General features: G+C 41.8%; 1 protein-coding gene across 27 annotated transcripts in view; it reads right to left on the reverse strand.

Moving 5' to 3' along the window:
• The window catches only part of LOC119029961, a 157,550-nt gene that overhangs the window by 90,848 nt on the left and 45,559 nt on the right, over positions 1 to 21,143 (reverse strand). For 16 of the 27 annotated variants that reach the window (XR_005078513.1, XR_005078292.1, XR_005078546.1 and 13 more), the window contains one exon: positions 4,982 to 5,047. The exons of 9 other annotated variants lie outside the window; for them this stretch is intronic. Coding sequence is in view for 13 of the 18 variants with exons in the window: in XM_037117796.1 (XP_036973691.1) it covers positions 4,982 to 5,047 (66 nt within the window). In the remaining 5 variants the exon portion in view is untranslated. Of the gene's footprint in view, positions 1 to 1,592; positions 1,706 to 4,981; positions 5,048 to 10,974; positions 11,572 to 21,143 lie in introns of those variants that run through there. 2 more of the 27 variants (XM_037117569.1, XM_037118235.1) reach the window with 2 other exon arrangements.

Raw genomic sequence — 21,143 nt, forward strand, 5'->3', positions numbered from 1 at the left:
AGCGGCTGTTTCTGATCAAACATAAAGGATCTTACTCTTTAACTCTGTTGTTGAGACTCTTTCCACAGTGTCATGAACTAAAAATAACAATTTGAGCCTATAAGTGGCAAAAACAAACATTTTAAGTCGACATATTTTTGAAGGTTGTAGGTGCCCAAACTGTATAGTGTTTTGCAGACATTGCATTCGATTTCTCTTCTGCTGGCTAAGGCGATCCACTGGACCAATTCCAAAACTATTTGTTCCAATCTGTCATTTAGATCCTAAAAAATACATATTTATATATAAAAAACAGGGCACACATTTTAAGATACCACTATGTCATCCAGCCTCCGTCTCATTTCGCTCACTTCCATTGCTCAGCTGTACTTTCCAATATAGTAATAAAAAGGGTAGAAATAATTTAATATTAAAATGATTATTAATACATTATTTTGTCACCTTGCGGCACTAATGCAATTGCAATAGGGCCCCTTTTGGAAAACTTTCATTGGTACATTAACATGGGCCCCAACACAGCAGCTTTTAGATTTGGCCTTCAATCAACAACTTTTTTAATAGAGCTCAAATGCTACTGGATTTTTGAGGCTGATACAGATATCCATATCTGGGAGTTATTGAAATAAATTTGTGGTTTATCACTCTACCGCTATTTTGCAATGCAAGGAGCAGCTTAATTCATGTTCTTACCAGTGGCTCTGCAGCTAATGTTGCTATGGCTCTTTGATGACATTGCACATAGATATCATTCTCTTCTACACGTTTTTCAAATAATTGGACATTAGTGCATCAATGAACACATTATCAAGAGGGGTTTCCTCATGCACAACTGCTGTATGTTACAACAGAAAGATAATTTTGCCTTGCCAAAAAATAGAGGGCCAAATTGTTGTGCACTGTGATGGATTAGCTGTCCCATGTCTCTGTAAGTTGATTCTCATATTGTATTGTAATGAGTGAAAACCAACCAGTCTGCCTGGAGAGTAGGAAATCGATGTCTAATCAGGAGGTGTGGTACTGTACTATTGATGTGAAACAATGAACCCCACTGGCACTGGCAATCAGCTGGTATGTTTCTTAACGTTAAAATGACCTTGAAACCAAAATGTAATATCATGCTAACAATCAAAATATGATTCTTTCAAACAATGATGTGGAGCTGACGACACGTGGCTCCATTTGGACGACTATGGTATACAGCACGTATTGGTCAGCATGCTTTTACGATAAATCAGCAAAGTTGTCTAAATGATTTCACAGTGCGAAGAATGATCACCATTCTTGATGGAATGAATGTGACTGAAAGGTGACTATAACAACTCAGAAACACGCAGGGTTGAACTTGTCATATGGGAAACCCTACGCTCGGGTTAAGCTATGACTCACGTATCACCCTCATGCTCATGCTCCAAAAACAAAAATCTGTGTCCAGCTGAAGAGAGAGGGATTGGAGGTGGGAGGGGGGGGAGTGAGATGAGAGAAGGTGTGTGTAGAAAAGTAGGGGAGGAATAGCAGTATTCCCTGGGTAACAGGCTCTGGCGAAGGAACTGAGAGGTGTTTTGGCTTGTGTTGCATTCGGGGAGAGTGCAGCGTCTCCCAGAAGGAGGCTATAAAAAGACAAAGGAGGCAGGAGGCCATGTGGAGAGACTGTTGAAAGGGAGCAAACACCCACTCCATAATCCCACCACTGCCACCATCACCACCACTGGGGGAGAGAAAAAGAAACGCACACTGAGATTGAGATCACATAAACGCTACATTAAATTGCTTTTAAAAACCCAGTACCAGACATCCACACAAATACAGTGCGAGCTGAAGTTCAAGCTTAAACTTTATTGGTCCTCGTGGCCAATTGGTTTTGCAGTATTAAACACTGCATCGCACCAAATACATGAGACTGACAGCATCAACAAACAAACGACGGACATCCACCAATGCTGATGGAGAGCTACGGGCAAGCAGCATTAAACAAATGAAGTCGCATGTGCACACAGCTGGAACTGAACAGCCATTAGGGCCAGTAACATATGTAAAAGATGAAAATAGAGATCGGTATCTCAAAGGGGAACTGGAGACATGACTACACAATGGTCTCGAGAGGCAACAAGGCTTGAACACATACACAAAATGGAACAGGGCCTTAGGCCTTAAGTCACAACTGACAGTTCGATAGACATATGCACAAATATAGAAAAACAAATACATACGGAACACATGGCTTCACAGAGGGAGTGTTGAACATGCACTCCTCCTGCCTATCCCCAAATATCTGAACCATGAGGTAAACTTGGCTGTCTTTTGTGAACAACAGGCATGAAATGTAAGTCTGAATTCCTGACGCAATACAAATCAAAATCAAATGAATCCAAAGCCCCTTCCCTGCCTTTGCTTTACTCCTGTCTTGGCCGCCGTGGCAAACACGGTCAGTCAAAACATGTAAGCCTGATTTGAGTGAAGGGGATGAGACATGAGAAACGGGGAAGGGAAAAAAACGGACAGAGAAAAAAAGAGAGAGGATGTGCCACATCCAATTCTCAGTATTTACGTGTAAAATGTGCTCTGCAGTTCTTTCCCCTAGCAGGTCCATGGGAATGCAATGCTCTGGCCCTTTGCCTGGGTAAATGTGTTCCCTATGTGTGGGCTCGCTATCCCTCTGTGTTGTCTTCACCAGAAAGGGGAGCAACTGGGCAAGGTGCAAGAGAAAAGGTGCCTCTGGTTAAAGAGCTTTCTTTCCACACCGACACATATGGTTGGGGAGGCGGAAAGAGAGAGAGAGAGAGAGAGAGGGGCAAAGATGGGGTGGGGTGAAACAGAAAAGCCATGGCTCTGTGGTTGAACCTGAGTGTGGGAGGTCCAGAAATCCCCCCCCCCCACCACCACACACACCTCCACCACCAGTACTATTAAATACCTTTGGAACATCCCGACTGGCTTTTAAACAGAGCTGCAGAGGGTAACTGGTGGATATGGGGGAAACTAAGCATGCCCAGAAGGGGGGGATGTTGTGAATCGCTGGGTGTCCATGACCTGGCACCGCTCTAGCCCTGCAGCTCATTGTTCTGGGCCCAAGAAATCCTTTATAAGCCCATTAGAGTGTGAATTTTACCAATCAAATTGGAGTGTCTAGTACTAACAAATGCAAGCACTGGATTTTATTGCAGTTTGAGCCCTCCTGGTGCAGGCCTTATGGACTATGCGGTCAAGCTGTTAGCCATTACATTGACAGGCATGCACACCTTTCTACATCTGGCTTTCTGCAGCTCTGACACAGCAAGCCAATTACATGTTGTTGTTCTTTTTGACATATAATGTTTTTCGTAATCAGATAATTGCGCTACCCTTCAAACTTCCCCTTATGCATGTTTTTTTCTCTCTGTGCACATGTGTTGCTGCTGAAATACAGTGCCAAAACGGCTCCATCAAAACATGTTAGGAAGAAAGGAAAAGAAGGTTTTTGTGTATACGAGAGTGAGCTGCCTTTGAGCAAGATGTCTTTCAGGGCAGTATTCAAGACTTTGCGGGGTCTGCAAGTTAATCGATGAGAGACAGGAAAAAAAAATAGTAATTACTGGAAACTCTCGACTGAAATTTTTTACACGATTCCACATTCAGAAGTGTGCACTCATGCAGAGGAGACTTCCTGAAGCAGGTTCTCTATGACAAGAATCTGTCAGTTATTAAATACTTGCATGTGAAAACGGCCACAAAGTATGCCGAATGTGTTAAAACCTTGATGAAGGGAGGAGATCTCCTGATTGAGTCATGTGGTTGCATATTATCCCTCAAATCAAGCAGCATGTGCTCAGCGCTCACATCTGCACGGCACTCAAATCTACAGCAAGCCACAGCTCCGCCATTTAGCCCAAAATACTTCGCACCCTCTTAAGGATATAAACATTATTGTTGGAGGACGTATAAATGAAATGTAATCTAATGGTCAGGGTGAAACCATGATCTGTCTTTAACAACAGACCTTCATTCTTCGTGGAGTTTTTACAGTCTGAAACATTATGCATTTATGGGGAGTTTTTTTTTGCAGAAACCTCAGGAATCTGCCCTTCTATGATTAAGACATTTCCATAAAATTACATCTCATGCCATCTCCAGGTGGGTGTAGCTGCAATGTAAATGCAGAAATTAAGTGCATAAATTCTGAATCCCGTGTAAAAAGAAAAAAAAAAAAGAAAAAGAAAAAAAAGTATACAGAAGCAACCTAATATGAACCCCTCTATATCATATGCATATCTTGTGCTTCATAGAAGTCCTCTCATTAGGAGCAACTGCCATCTGCACATAGAGCTACCCAGTGGCTGGGATAATTGTACTGCTAATTGTCATGTGGTGTCTGTTGGTTGCCAAGAATAGACAGTGCCATGTGGCCCGGTGTCTTGGGGTTTGTTTCTGGCCTTGATAACTTGATAGGGAAGATGGGAGGGCATTGGTCTCCCAGAATTGAATTAAACAGTAAATAATGTTTGTGTTTTTGTCACGATTTCCTGTTTGTTAGTAGTCCCATTAGGGGTTTATCTTGGAGCATTTTCTTTCTCACACACCCTACTGCTTTGGCTCTCTTTGCACTCTCTCTCTCTCTCTCTCCCTCTCACACACACACGCACACACACAAACACACACACACACACACACACACACACACACACACACACAGGAAACAGTGTCTATTTTATGCTCTACAGATGAAACGCATTAGTGAATGCATGGCAAGGGACACTGAGGGAGGGGCAAAAAAAGCCCTCTTCAGTTCCAACGACATCAGCATTTTTTCGCAAATTTGCAATTAGTCTTAAGGGCCAGTGTAAATTAGGTCTCCTGACAAATGAGCTACCGGGACAGGACATGAAGTTTCAATAAATCTGAGAGGCTGCTCAGGGCATTGGTGTCCTCTTACTCTACAGCATCAAGAGGGAGTCCCAACAGACAGCAGGGGGAGATCTACGGAATAAGCCCAGAGAGCAGCACTCACCACAGGGATTCATACGCCTGAGCTCCTGCCTCTTCCCTCTCAAAGCTCCACGGGGGAGACCACTTCCTAGGAAAGAAAAGTATTTCATGATGGAGATGTGAGAAGGGGATGGGTCTCGAAAGCCCTGATAAGGGCCCTCTAATGTGGGTAAACTAGCACCGGTGTCTGTGTCTACACTCATAACTTCATGGATGAGACCACTTTACGCTGAGACACTGAGAAGTGAGAGTGCCGTGGTCCCATTCAGGGGAGTCTAGAGTTGCGTCTCATCAGTGTTTAAACATATTAGAGCGGGGCCTGCGCTGTTGCTGATTTGATCTGCTGCCTCGGTGGAAAGACGTAAAATATAAGGTTTTACTTTTTAAATTCTCTCTGCATGGTTATTGATGATGCATCAACTTACACATTTGGCCATTGCACAGGAGGCCTTCTGGACAAGTATGACAGTTAATGGAGTTGGCTGAGGAAGCCTGAGCAAGGATCAGGTTCAAATGGATTCCTAGTTACTGTCGATTTAATCCAATTGGACAAAATAACACGCCACAATAAAGTGCTGCTTAAGGTCGAGAAATGCGTTTAAAGGGGAGGCAAACTGATGACAAAGCGAGGGAATGTAGGATGGGACTGTGAATAGCATTAAAGCCCCATTTGTCTGCATTACCTGTATGGAAGGGAGCTGAAACTTCCAGGAGAAGGAACAGTGATGGGAGAGAACAATAATGTGGTGGCAGGAGGGACTGCTTACTAGGTTACACGCAGATGTAGCCCAAGATTGAATTGCTAGCAATTGGGATACTTGGAAAGTACAGATTGAGACATCTGCCTCATGTTACAGCGTGATGCGTACAGTATCACATTATGTGACCATGTACTGGCTATTTGATCGGTTTCATGGTGCTGGATTAGGAAAGGCAGCGGTGCCTTAAGCACTGGGGCCACTGAACAACAACATACTCACGGTTTTGCTGAGCATTTTCAGCAACACCTTTAATCCGTCACTGCTTAGAATCATAGATCAATCAATTTTTCAGTGTATTGAATTCACTTCAATTCAGCACACTTCAGTTCAGGTCAATTCAATCACTCCGTCTGCCAAGTGCCGCGTAAAATGAAAAACTTGCGGGCATAATCCCATTCTGGCAACTTTGCCTCACCCTACACACTCTGCCTGTGTTTGCACATTTGCTCGGATGGTTTTGGCATATTATGTCCTACATCAGTTTCTGGGTAATGAAAGTGAACTATAAAATCTTCCAACAACTGGTCCGCTCCAGTGCTTGCTTATGATATCCCACTACCCTTAAGCAGAAGCAGAAGCATCGGAGAATCAAGGAAACACCATGTAAAAGTAAGTTCTGTCTTGCTTTATTTATCAAATATAACCCTTGATGTGAAATCATCAGGTTATTCCCCTAAATTCATTTCATTGTCTTTTCATGTGTTGATTTTATGGATTCTTTCTTGTCTTGGTATTGTTAGGCCTTAACCTGAAAAAATGCTGATTCCTCTTTATGTATACTGTAACCTCTCACACAGTTTAGCATTGCCAGACCTATCTCTATACTTCCATTAAGCACTGTGCCAGTACTGTAGAAAGTTCTGTCATTCTAGCAAAAGTAGCAAAAGCTTGTATTTCTTTAAGCCTGAAACCAAAGCAACTTCACCTTTTTTGAGCTATTCAAATCTTGCCATTTTCAATGTGTAGGTTGTTGTATTGACAGCGACGTTGTAACACTCAGCGGAAATGGAAGTAGAACATAGAGTTAAATTGTCACCCAATGGCAGGCTTATACTGTACCAACAGCCTACTTCCTCTGAGTCAGACTTCCTCCCCCATAATGCAAAGAGCCCATCATGATTGTGAGTGTGACTTGCAGAGTGCAGAGTGGCACTGTACTAAAGAGCTCGTAGATGATGTATCATAGCTGTGCTACACTACATGGCCTAAAGCGTTCCATTAATACATGTTTGAGCCATTCACTTCAGTGCCTGTGATTCATCTGACAGCTTCCCTCCAGTTCTGGGAATAGTTCAAGAGAAGATTTGAAGATTATTTTAAGATTCGGTCTAGATATCATCACCCAGGCAACATCTGAGCCAAGTACGCCAGTTAGCTGACACACGTGGCCCAAAAGTACATGCTATCAAGCCGCCCTGTGCTACCTAATGAATACCGACTGCAACATGACAATAAAGTCTGACAATGCAGCAGTAGATTGTGTCATATTCAGAACAAAATTGGGGCAAGTTAAGATCGGTATCTGAACAAAGGGAAGCAACAGGGGAGGCAGGTGGTGGGATGAGAGGAAACATGGGGACAATATGTTGAATCAAAGATAAGTATGTTCTTCCTCCCCAGAGAAAACTATCTGCAGCCTTGCACTTCTTGGCTTCTGCCGAGCCTCTTGTGTTTTGCAGACACTATTGACACAAAGTAAAGCTGATAATTAAATTACATGTGTTGTGGCAGTCCTGAGATACTCTGAATCATTAGCACATGTAGGGAGGGGAAAGAGGCCATCGTGAGAGACAGCGCGTAAGCTTGGCTCAAGTTAGAAGCTTTCCGCGTTTCTGTCGCGGGCTACGTAATAAAGCTTAACGATAAACAAATCGTTAATGACGGCGGTGTAAAACAGAAAGGAAGCCAGTGATTCCAGTAAGCCTGGCCGCTGCTTCGCGGACATTCTTCCTGGACTTGGTCCCTCATTGTCAGGTGGGAGAAATAAAAGAGCGATGGGAAAACATCAAGAGTTTTCCAGTTTGGCGTCTGCCCATCCATTATAACTATAAAGGCTTTCACACAATTCCTTTGATGCGCATCACTGATACGTGCTTCGGGGGCTTGTACCGCTTGCATGGGAACAGTCTGTCTATGTGACAGCTCCACAAGCTCTCTACAAACACCCCCCCGCACACACATACATGCTCACACGGACAAACGCGCTGCGCAGGGCAGCTGCTTAAAACCATTACATCTTGTTTAGAGCGCAGACAGAAAAATGTTACCAGATAATAAATGTCTCCACTGGATCTGTATGATGCCATGTCCCGCTAACTTACAAAAGACATTCAAATGCAACTAACAGTCCATTTCTGCAGCACATTAACCTGCAGTTTAGGGATGAAATCTCTCTCTATCTCCCTCTCTGACTCCCGCTCACCAGTCCAGTCCCTGTCCTAATTGAGTCAGCGCTCCTCTGCTGCTTGGACCTTATCGTATCACGCTTTCTAATTGACCTGCGCTGCTTCATAAGACAATGCGCCAGGAGCTTGACAAAAGTTATTAATTTTCACTTTGTCCAAGGCTCTGTCCCAATTAGGTCCCCTGGCTGGGGCCGACAGGGCGGCTAACGTGATTACAGGACAAGCTTATTAGTCTGCAGCAGCATGGAGGAGCGGGAGGAAGACCCTAAATGAGAACACACAATATAGAGGGTGATTACTAGAAGTCAGAAGCATACTGGTATTGTTCTGTTGTGATCTACAAAAAAACACGCTTACATATTCTCCATATTCAGTGATTTTGAAATGTATCCTCACTAATCAATATTTAGGTACGATCTTAACATAAACCTAAAATAATTAGACGTTTCCTTTGTTACGCCTTTAAACTACCCTGTCCTTTCCAAAGGTACGCAGCTTTAACTGCCAACTAGGCAACATTAAGGCAGTAGTCGCAATGAGTCGGGGCGTTGGTTGCAGAGAAACCATGCGAGTCGGTGCTCAGTGAAAGTTCACCAGATGCCAGGAGCAATGGCATCACTCCAGTCCTGACTCCCAGCCAAGTCACTCTCCACCGGGAAGTGAGTGGACAACCTTAAAGGGAACCAATCGGACCAAATTAGGTATAATTGCCCCGAGTCCATCACAGTTTGGTCTGAAGACTCTACTTTTGTTTTCTCCACCATTTTAAACCCAAGCTACCGAATGAAAACAGTAGCTACGAAATTCAACAAAAAAAACTGAACAAAATGGTGGCCCTTGCTGTTCTGTTCTTTTCTGGTCTGCCTGATACACTAAATCGCGTGTGTGCCATCTACTTCAGCATTAAGCGAGCAATAGAAGAATAGATTTCAGCAAAATTTGGCTCCTCAAACCTCCTGAAAAGTAGCTGATGCTACTTCTAAAGAAAGTCACAACAGCAGCATGTATTCCGAGCGCCCTTTCAAGTTTAGTTACAGCGCTGTCATGTTCAATCAAACACTGTTTCCGAGGATTAAGATGGGAGAGATTTGAAGCCGGCTTGTTGAAAAGAGAGGGAGGGAAAAAAAAGGAGTTATTCTTTAGATGGCGACTTCAATAGCCCTGAGTGCAAAATTACTACTGCACTACCATGCCCGTGGGGGCCGTTTTAATGACAGCTCACAAAGATTGGCTTCACCCACCACGATTAAGGTTACCCCTTCATGATCAGAGGCAGAGCAATACAAACAGTTAGTCCAGGAAAACAAGTGAGAGGTTTCACACAAAGACACCTGCCCACTCAGCAACTCCTTGTTCAGTTTCAGCCATGGGGCCTCGCCTGTAGCTACCTGGCTAACAAGTCCAAAGTCCTGTGGATGATAGGAGAGTGACAGCAGCCTGGCAAGCTACCTCTCTCTGATTAATATTTCATCTTGGAACTTTGGCCCTAAGATGTATCGTACTTGTCTGAATCTTAGATGACTTAGTGCTGAGACTACAAAACTAGGGACTTCAACACTATTTAAAATCTGTCTCTTGCAACTTTTTCGACAGCTTGTCAAATATTTTCACCAACAAAGAAAACTGCTTTTTGCTGCTGTGGCTTGTCACCGGATGGTCAAAACTCATTTTCATACCATGTTTTACATAATCATAGGTACAATTTATAAGGTATGTTCATAGCATTCCCTTAATAACACAGTTTCAAATATAAATAGAAATACATACATACACCAATTCAAATTTGTGTAGAAATATAGACACAAGGAAATTGCATTGTACATTCTGGGTCCAAAATTGTGGTGTCTGGCAAATTAATGTTGCATTCTGTCCTTTGCTCATCCATCATTGATGGTTTACTGGCAGAACTCTGCGGGTAAATATTTCTCTTATCAGATTTTCCTGGCAAGCATGCCTGGTATAGAGTACAATTTATCATATCCACTTACAGCACAACATAACGAGGCATAATAAACAAATCCAACCTTCATCTGATTATTTTCATTTTGTGGAAAAATACATTTCTGGGGGTTTCGAAAAAATGTCCCGTGCAGGGACCCAGTGGTGAGAAGCGTGTCTGTTTAGTGTCCTGGCCTGGTTTGAATGAAATACGATTAAATGAGTGTGAAATCAAAAGCACTGACACATGCCTGGATTCTGCAGTGTGTATGCCATCACTGCGGTCTCTCGTTGTGTTTCTCGTTTGGAGACACGGGACATGTCTTGTTGAAGTGTCAAGCTTTTTTTTTTCCCCCCAAATGGTTTATTAAAATATTTACCCATGCTGCTCTGTCACTTGGAGAAAATGAGGAGACGAGGATGCACAATCAATAAGCAGCAAAGGCAAAGTCCAATTATGTAAAAGTGTAAATTATAGATTTGGTGTGATGCCAAGGACATGGACACTCTATTGCTCTCTTGCTTATACACACTCTCCTTCTCTCTCTCCCTCTCCATCTCTCTCTCTCTCTCCCTCTCTCACAAGCACACGCAAAAGCAACCAAGAAGGAAATATGAAATTCTAATGTTTTGAGCCACAAGCTATTTCAAGTGCAGTGTGACTACATCGTGTACATGTGAGACCATATTCAAATTTGGACTCTTCAGCATCAGGGCGCACATCTTTGCTGAAGGTTTATGAAAAATGCATCTATTAATTCATTATTTCGATTGAACCTGTATTATAAAACCCGACACTGAAACACAACAGTGATTCTGTCTGCCTCAAGTTTCTATTTCCATAATTTAATTGAGGTCACAAAAGCAGCTTTGAAGAAAGTCAAAAGTTACGGGGCACAAGCTTCGCCACATGTTTGCATTGACCTTTAATTTTGTGAAATATGTGTTACACAATCCTCAGCTTCTATGGGTCAACCTCAGTGATTATTCATAGCGAAAAACTAGCAGCTGTTGACTCTGACAGCCACATTCCTCTCTAGCCTCCTGCGTTTCAATTTGTCTTACAGCAAAAAGCCCTTCCGTTTTTAAATACCAAGCAGGGCTTTTTCCCACACAGGTCCTGCTGAGGTGAAGAATCCCACTCCTGCCACCACAACAGCAGATACGCCAGGGTCTTCTGAGAGGTTAAAACATTCTGCCGATGTTGGAGGAGGAGAGATGAAGAGAAGGGGGAGGGAGGAGAAGAGGGTCTCTCTGACAGTCAGAAAACAGTCCCTCACAGCGTTCGCCCCAGCCTCTGCTGCAAAAACAACACTTGAATTCCTAACAGCGAGTGCCAGGTGGTCACAAGATGAATTCATCAGGGCAATGCATAACGCAAAAGGCAGAGATTATCACATTGCAGCAGCCCTAGGGCCATGGCAGCGCAAGCTGATTGGAGACATAGAAGGAGGCCCAGGAGAGGCGCTGGTCTTCCCTCTGGCCAGCGGAGAGGTGTCGGTCCACTCCTGGGAGAGATGGAGGAGTAAGGGAGAGAGAAGGGAGGGGGTGGGTGGTTCAGAGTGATGGTTCACCTCGCTACAGGCAGCCCTCCCATTGGGGCAGGAGCAGGCTAGGAGAGGCCTGAAGGCCACACACACACACAAATACACACATGCATTCTGCTTTTCAAAAGACACAAACACACAATGATCTTTTCCACCAGATCCTTGGCAACATTTTTTCTTGTCATGGGACTTGCAGTCCCAACAAGATAAGGGTTAATATCAAACAAGAGTGCTCGTATGCTTTGCCACTGTAACCCCGCATTGTTGAATAGTTTAGTCTGAGGAGCTGAGCTGGTAACTCTGTGTGTGTGTGTGTGTGTGTGTGTGTGTGTGTGTGTGTGTGTGTGTGTGTGTGTGTGTGTGTGTGTTTTCAAAGGTGATGGGAATCAAGAATCATCTGCACTGTCCAACAGCACTACGTAAAAACAGATACTACTGTCATTCACAAGCTCATCAAAATGGCCGTATGGGAAATATGTAAAACCTGAGGGGCATCAACACTGAATATTTGTAGAAACTATGTCAGAGTGAGGGTAATATATTCGCTTATCTGCAAGAAGCAAGCGTATGTGGAAGGAGTCAAACTCTTCCACACTCATATCAAATACATGTCAGTCTGTGCTTAATGGATGCATTTCAGTCATTTTAAATTATTGTTGAACGATTTGTTTGTTGGCATTAGACTGTCAGCAGTCAGTAACAGTATCCAAGACCAATTCTATTATTGTAGACCGTGTTGTGTTCAATATAAGCAATGTGTTTATAACACAGGTTGAATGGTTTTTATTTATTTATTTTCAGTCTCACTGATAAATTTCCCTTGCCAATTATCGCTACGCTATTAACTAACCAGTAGTTTTCAGTCCACTGCTGCAGTATCATCATACTAACCAAGAGAGAAATACTTATCAAATTCATCCATTGTCCAATTAATGTTTTCATTGAATGTTGAAAACTAACAATTATAAATGTCATAAAGAAAAAAAAAAAAAGATACAAAAACCTGTGAATGCTCTGCTAGCAGAGCTGGTAGTAATCATCATGTCTATGAACAAGAAACAGAACCCCAAATTACATGTGTTTCTGGTCTCTGAATTTAATTATTACAGCTAAAACATGTTTGAGGTAAAATTTTCCGAAATGCAAAAACACAGCTCCATTATGAATGTAGAAAGAATCTGCACCCTACTATTCCTCCCTTACCTAAATGTGTAAGTAAGCAATGTTATATAATTGTGAAGACAAGTTTATTCTGAGCCAGCCAAAAAAACTGAAACTGAAAACGACTTTGTGGGTTTTTATTTTGATATCATCTTTGAATTTATTCTGAGGGCACAAGTTTCAGTAGAAAAGTGAGACAACAGACAAGGTGAATATTCAGTTTAATAAAAAGAAGAGGGTGTTATTTGAAGCAATGACTGTGGCTTTAATTTTGATATGATATGTGATGTGACAGCAACAAGAAAGAGAGTTTTGAAGGTGGAACATCATCACCTTGGCGCACTGCGTTCATGAAACCTCTGGATGTGCTTTCTCAAGCCTAACAATAATTGTACTTTGACAGTGCCAAAGATCAGTTTTGCCACACACTAGAGCCTTTGTTTCAGTGTGGTAAATTTAAAAACAATAATTTGTGCTTCACTTCCCACAACTTTTGGAAAACATTTTTTAAGACTTGTCTGAAGAAATTAAACATTATATCATGGTTCTGAAACTGGTTGATTTCCGATTAGCTTTTATATGAAGGATCATTTGACACAGATGAAGCAATGATGAAGCCATTTGGTTATGATCCTAACATTATAGTTCGGAGTAAAACTGTAACCAAAAAAGTCCAATTATAAAAAAGGCTTGGGCTATAAATAAGAATTAGATTTTATGGCCTACATTTTTCCTCCTGTAATTTTTTTTGGTTTTGTTTTCATTTCAGGTCATCAAATCCAAAAACATACGCACAGTACAAAACACAACAGTAGACAAAACAACTTATTTATGGAAAAGGCTTGTAAATCTTTCATGTTCAATTTTTTTTGTTTGTTTTTTTTTTTTTTACAAGCTCCTAATGGACAAAGGGATAGAATACAAAGTAGATAAAGAACAAACAGGAACCTAAGCAGCTGACCTTTTAACTTAACAATCCAAACCACTAGTAATTTGTATGTCGCTGCCATTTCCACCCTGTGTTGTTCACTTTTCTGTCAGTGTTTCTTTCTCTTTGCTTATTCTACATAAATTATTGACTGGCTAATTTGGTCTGCTGGCCCTGTGAGACACTGCAGCATCGGCATGACAGCTTTATCCATTAGACTGAGCCCAGTGACAGCCTTGTTCCGGCTGCGTGTGTGCTTCTGTTTGTGCATGTGTGTTGCGCCTGTTCATGCATGTACGTGTGTGTGTGTGTGTGTGTGTGTGTGTGTGTGTGTGTGTGTGTGTGTGCGTGTATGTGTGAATGTGTGTGTGTGTGTGTGTCATACGTCTGTGTGGCAGTGTTGCAAGTGGGGTTGGAGGGGGTCAGGCTCATTCTCAGTTGCATTAGCACAGGAGCAGGACTGGGACACATCAACATCTTAATCAATATGCGAGAGTCAATTACTGAGGAAGCGCGTGCTTAAGCAAGATCTGATTATTGGGTTCATGTTCAGTCCACCAAATGGACCGAATCAATGCGATGCGATATGTGCTATATACACCCCCTGACACACACACACACACACACTCGCTCATCCCTCCTTCTTTCGCCTCCTGTCACCTCGCCCCCGTGCTCCCTCTCCTCCCACTGTCCCCCGCCCTCTCACATTCCTCATGGACACTTGAGGAAAGGAAGGGAGGCTGATCAAAGTGACAAAGAGGAAGGATTTATGCTCTGGTGCGGCAACTAACAGGACTGCACTGAACTTGTCCAGACAGCACAAGTGTATTAAGATGAAAAGGCTAGGGGGAGCTTCAAGCTCTCAACGAACCTTTAAATAAGTCATATTTGGGCAGGATTTATGAAGATATAAGAAAGTTGGAAAAAAAAACAAAAAACGAAACAGTAACATCTTAGAGGATATCTGAACGTGCTCGCTACACTGCTGAACCAAAACACCACTCAGACTCTTGCTTTAATAAGCTCTGTTTTGTCTTCGGCATTACTGCAAACTTAACCACAATTTGTATGTATTTTTTCAAATGTGGATTTGAATGTAGATTTTTTTTTAACTGTGGATTTGAATTTGTGCTTGCTGCAGATTTCTGGGAGCACAGTGGGTGCAGGTTGCTTTTCATCATGTCATTCCGGCGCTGTGTAATGATATCCAACATTCTGCACCTCTTCTCAACCACCCCGGTTCGATAACGAGTGAAACACCAGCGCAAGCAGATCTGCCTTTCGCTGTTGTATTTTCAAGGGCTTTGTCTTTGTGTTTTAGATATCGGTGGGTGTGTTTTTCGGTTTTTTTTTTCTCCCGCTTTTCAACATTTGGCTGTCATATTTGCTGTTATTGAGGATTCCGTTTGGTGTGCTGCTCCTGTCTATAGCCCGTCAACGTATCAACATGGATCACAGGGTGGGTTTTGCAGCGCTTCCTCACAGAGAAACCCTGCCACACCTCGGGCCCCTCCTTGGCACGGAAACCCCACCTCACTGTCGGACCACTTCTTTATTTACCTGACTGAAAAATTACACCTGGAACGAGGAGGACACAACAAAGGAGAGAACGAGGAAAAAGAGGGCGATAAGAAGCCGGGTGGTACGGAGAGGACCAACAAGGCAAGAAATCAATAGCCCACAGATTTTTAACTAAGGGTTTTTTTTCCTCTCACTCTCTGTCTTTTTTTATCTCGTAAGCTGCCAAACATCACCAGTGAAACTTGCACGAGGCAGTCGTTGCCAGAGGGTGAATCATAGCAATATTGATTTGATTATGTAAAAGCTCGGTGGAACCTCAAGCCAGATGCAGAAATAACTCCTCACCTAGGTCCTGCGGGAGAGTACACACACTGGTTTGGAGGAGAAAGAGAGAGACCGAGAGAAAGACAGAGACAAGAGAATGAGAAAAGGAAAAAAAAATATTGTTGAGGATAAAAGCATAATTATTTCCCTCACAGCTAAAATACATTTTTCTTATTTTCCGAATAGCTCTTCCTTTTGCGGCCCCCTGCCTCCCTTTTCTCCAGCCTTGCTGGATGATAATTAACACTGCTCTACTGTACTGAATTAGGAGCTGACAGTTATGAACTCTGCAGAAGAATAGGCAGCTACCGAGGAGCGTGCTACTCTACTTGATCAGATCTGTGTGCGAGTGTGTATGTGTGTTTCCAGACAGCACCGTGGCAGATAGAAAAAAGGCAAAAGAAAAGGCAGAGCGTGCCTGGATTCTGATCTATGGCACCCTCTTCTGGACCCACTATCTCTGACTATCCTCTCCACAGAGAACACAAAGAAAAACTATGGTTTGCATTGCTTTTATTATTCACTAGTAAAGACTTTTTTTTATATATATATATAAAGGAACAAGAGGTATATTTCTCTCTGTTTTTCATTTGGGAACATCTAAAATTCTGTAAAATGTCCAAACCTAGGCTACACATGAAATATTTTATACTGCGCAGCGTGATCTGTCGGTATGACATGTACTTTATAATCATGGCCATGTATATGCTGCTACAGGAAGAGACAAGGAAATTACATTTTACAGAGACTTTTTAGATTTGCAACTTGTAGCAATCACTCTCTAAAATTACAAATAGAGTTGTAAAGGGCTACAAAAGATTAAGAAACTCCCATATAGGATTTGGCGACTTATCATTTTGCAAAGCCCGGTTATACTAAAACGCTCCTGGGTATGTACTAATTGGGCCACCTCTTTCTTCGGTGCATTATGGGAGCCAGTGATCCAGGGGTCTGTCTTTAACTGCCCTAAATTATGATTCCACCTCACTGAATCTCCACCCCATCGAATGACTGGAACATTGTGGTCAGCTCTCATAATTGGCCTGGGCTGGTATCTCATGTAAAATACTAATCAGATCACATGAGTGGTGGGAGTGTCTTCAAAGGGAGATGGGGTTTCACAGAATCTATTTGAGCGTGTGATTAGGTGGGTATAAAATGGGCCAGAATAACAGATCTCATTAGACCGGACTGTATGCCTACCCTCGCTTTTTTTCCCCCCTTCCTGAGCATTCTGCTCGTCTGGACTTCCTGTGAATTTTAAAAGGCATCTGTGCTTGTTGGTACAGTAATGCAAAGCAGATAGGTCTCAAATGCTATTGTACGCTATTCTCCTGTGCTCTCTGCAGGGCTCGTATAGCAAAAGATTTTTTAAAAAACTAGGCACAAGCAAAAAAGATGTGCTACTGCTGCTGCTGTTAAAGAACAATAATTCTGTCTTCATTCAGATTTAATGGATATTTAAAAAATGTGATGAACTGATTATTTCATTATTTAGTTCACTTTGACACTGAATCCTGAATTAATTGGAATAAGTCAATGACATTGACTCCACAGTTGTTTTGCACACACTTTTCACACACTCTCAAAAGGAAAACCGAGTTATTTATATTTACCCGAAAATGAGATTTTTGTCAGAGGGTTGACTTATTTTTCTTTGCACTGACTGTAAAAAGAACAATTCCAACAAATATCTGATTTGTTTTTTGCAGGGCCTCTTTATTCTAAAAATACAAAGGTGAGTTCAAAATGGTATTTAGTCTTCAGTCTAAAACTGGAAAAACAACCAGTAATTTAAAGTGAGTTTGTCACCAATTGAATTTCTCCCTCATTCTTGATGATTAGGTATTAATGTGATTTAGTGTGAAGGAATGCATGGTTTCATACCTAACTGGCATTGACTGGTTTAAGAGTAAACATCAATTCCAGATGCACATAATCATATTACCTGACTAATCCGCATTGATTTTCACTCGGATCAAGACAATAGAAAGGGTTGCATGCAAATACGATAAAAAGCCTTTTAACCATGAAAGGACAGATTGCACTTGAGGTTTGAAGTTTGGAATAGAGAAAATAAAAAAAAATGTTCCTTTGTTTAAATTGATAGTAATTCCCAAACCCTTTCTTACATGCCAAAATTGTATCTATTACTGTATTCAGGTAACTTTCGTTAGTGAGGAATCCTCCTGAAGCAAAGTCTCTTTATTATTGCTTGATAATAACATCGGAGCTCTTAATTAAGGTCTGTTTCAGTGAGAAGCCCTCACTCCTGTAAGCCCCCTCTTCAGAATAAGGATAATTCCCATTCATTTGGAGGATCTCTTAATGATCACTCCCACACTGGACTCAACCTCCAAATAATACCATGCCTCAATCAGCATATTCCACAATCAATTCTGAATGGATTTCCTTTGCAGCTGATTACTTTAATAACTTCAACATATCTATTAGCAAATGCGCATGTGAATCTTTGTGATGATTATCATTTAGCTATGAAAGGGGAGGGGTGTAATTTAATTAGGGTCCAATATTGCTTTGCTCAATTATCGTGCAGCAATACATGTTCCTTTTTATTATCTAAATTGTTGTTTTAATACAGTCAAATATTGTGGACAGAAAAAAAAAACATAGGAGTAAAATCACTTAGATTATAATGTCAGATGAAGTTGTTTTTGCTGCTTTGCCCACAAAGGAAAGACCACTATAATGTGCTGTGTGAACCAATCTCTAATTACATCAGCGGTGCTCCAAAGATTTGAGCTCTGCGAGGGCTCGCACACTCCAGTGGGTACAAACTCTTCTAATGAGTTCCGAGCACGGGATATAGACATATTTTACAAGGAACCGAAACCTTGGAGGGAGGAATTTCTTGGATATAATCCCACCAAACATAGATTTTTTTTTTTTTTCAAGCCCTGAATACCTATGTGACATATCAACTAGAAAAAAGGTTCTCAGTGTTTTCAAAACTTAGAATTCAGTGTCAGGCTATCATAGCATTTGTACTACAAATGCTTACAGCAAAGCTTTACATGAAATTCTCCTATCAAAGTAAAATAATTTCAGAACTATGAAAAAGGTACTAGTGTCACTGATACTGATTATAACTGATGTGACATATAACTGACAGCTATGCCTAATTTGCATAATCAAAGGTTTCAGGTGGAGGCCTCAAAACCATAAAAAACAATGTGAAAACAAGTTTTTAAGCCTGTGCAGATAAATAACATAAGGCATGACTCAAATATGATTATCACTGAGAAATCATTATTAAATGTCTTTACAGGACACTGTGACACCAGTTTGAAAGAATGAGCTATCATGTAAAAGTAAATCTCTTCTGACATTGACTTTTTTTGGCATTGTTACTGTCTCAATAACTAAAGAGGCTGAAAACGAGATCACGACATCACTAAAATATGATTTAGCAACACCATCACATTACAATCTAAACAAACATGCCAAATTACCAGAAAAAAAGGGACAGTTACTGAGGACTTCACTCAGCATTCATGCATCAACTTCGCCACACACAAACACAATAGCTACATTTGTCATCCCGGCTGACAGAAGCAACTGGAGAGTGTCATAAAATGTGCATTTGTCATGGCACATACTGATTTGTCAGGAGACCATCATTCATAGTTGATAATGCTCTCCCTCTCTCTGCCTATCCAGCGACGTTAATGTTGTTTAAATGCCCAACGGAGCTGTGCTAAACCAGATAGCATCCATCTCCACCAATCAGTCAATCAGTACCTGGGAGAGCCCCAGAGAGCCTCTGGATTAGGCCAGTTAGGGTGCTCTCTGGTCTAGTTAGTGGATTAAGCCCTTCTCTCAGAAGGCTCAACAGAGCAAGCCACACAAGGAAAAGGTAGCTAGTCTGAAAAGCAGTATTTCCTCTGAAACGTGTTTTGTGGCTTGTGGTCTCAAATGTGTTCTTAATTCCTGGGACAGATGTAATTGTTGTACTGTTGGACGAATGTGGTCTGGTCCTGTGTGCAAGCACGTCTGTGTTTTGTTATACTTCATCACAGAAAAGCTGGGAGAAATAAGCTGTATTTAAAATGTAGCACTGCTGCTCTTGGATGTAATCACATAAAGGCAATGTGAGGAATTCCAATTATTCTCCATAAATCGTACAAATAAACCAAAGAAAATACAAATATTCCGGTCTGACCCTTCAACCTGAACTGTTATCATTTCTGATCCAGAGGTCTTTATCAAATCAACTCACTATCTACACCGTGTGTTGCAGTTAACTATGGAATAAACAATTCATGTCTTACTCCAAAGGAAAAAAAAGACATTTAATGAAAGACTCACCTTTTTTTTTTTAAGGGTCAGCAAGTGAACACATTCAGACTACCCCGGTGAAATTAGTACCAATTATGAGTATAAAATTTTCAAGAGCCTTATTTTCTACTGCTTCTCTCTTGCCCCAAGCCTTGTGGAGAATCCCAGAAGCAGAGGGTTTAAGATAGGACACATTATTCTGTTGGGGGAACTCATGGGGTCATTGAAGGTACGCAGGCTTTTTTTTTCCCCCCTCGACACACGAGCATTCAGAAATTAAAAAACACTGCAAGGAAAAACAAGCAAACGCTGCAATTAAAGGCCAATCCTCCTCATATAAAGCAAAATAAAAGCACTGTACAAATGGCAATAAACTTTGGATAATGACCTCAGGATGCCAAAGTAATATTTTTTTCCCCCTTTTTAATTGTAGTTGTATTCGCCCTCACCGTTTCATGTTATGGGGTCGGGCTTTTTAAACTTTTCACAGCTGTGTGGAAGGGAAGGGGACAGCATCCTGAGGCGCTTTCAGGCCCTGCTGAGGGGAGTCGCTGTGCCAGCTCCCAAGACTTGGATTCATTAGCCGCTTTAGCAGTGCAAACATTACCTTAAATGGTGAGGCCATGTGCTGGCAAGGACCCACTCTCGCCTTGTTTCAATTACATGGAATCAAACATTGCAGGTATGCTAGGCACAGGGTCTTTATTGAAAGAGGGAAAGGGAGGGAGAAAGTGGTTTACAAAGCCCTCGCCCTCCCTCGCCTGTGAAAGCCGGCCTTGTTTTATTTGAAAACTATTGTAAAACAAAAGAAAGTGGTAGTTTGGCGAACAGTTGTGTTTTCGGTAACAATGTGATTTCTTTTCTTTTATCTTTCACAAAGCTGTGCTAACTATTATATACAGAATTTTATAGCGAGGTTCCTTTGATTTTATGTGACTTGTCAGCCTTGTTAAAACGTCTGAAATGATTAGAGCTGGATTATACGTGTCACTCCCCACATGCATGTGTTTCATTATGAACCTTGGACTGATCGTCAATATGCAGTGCAGCATTCCGACTGTTTGCATTGTTCTTCAGACTCCTGGAGTGCCCACAGCTAGTGCCAAAATAAGGCCTTGTACCTCGTTGCCCCTACACCACTAAACGGCTCTAATGTGCTCACACATCTACAAGGAGTCTTTACAGGTAATGAGGTCACTGAATTGGAAAGGGATCATGAACACATTTCTATAATGCGACCCAACTGGATGGAATTACATGGTATGGCATGCCGGTATGCTGAAAAACAAGAAAACTAACA

This window comes from Acanthopagrus latus, chromosome 1, assembly GCF_904848185.1.
Source record: "Acanthopagrus latus isolate v.2019 chromosome 1, fAcaLat1.1, whole genome shotgun sequence".
In the NCBI taxonomy this organism is placed as follows: Eukaryota; Metazoa; Chordata; class Actinopteri; order Spariformes; family Sparidae; genus Acanthopagrus; species Acanthopagrus latus.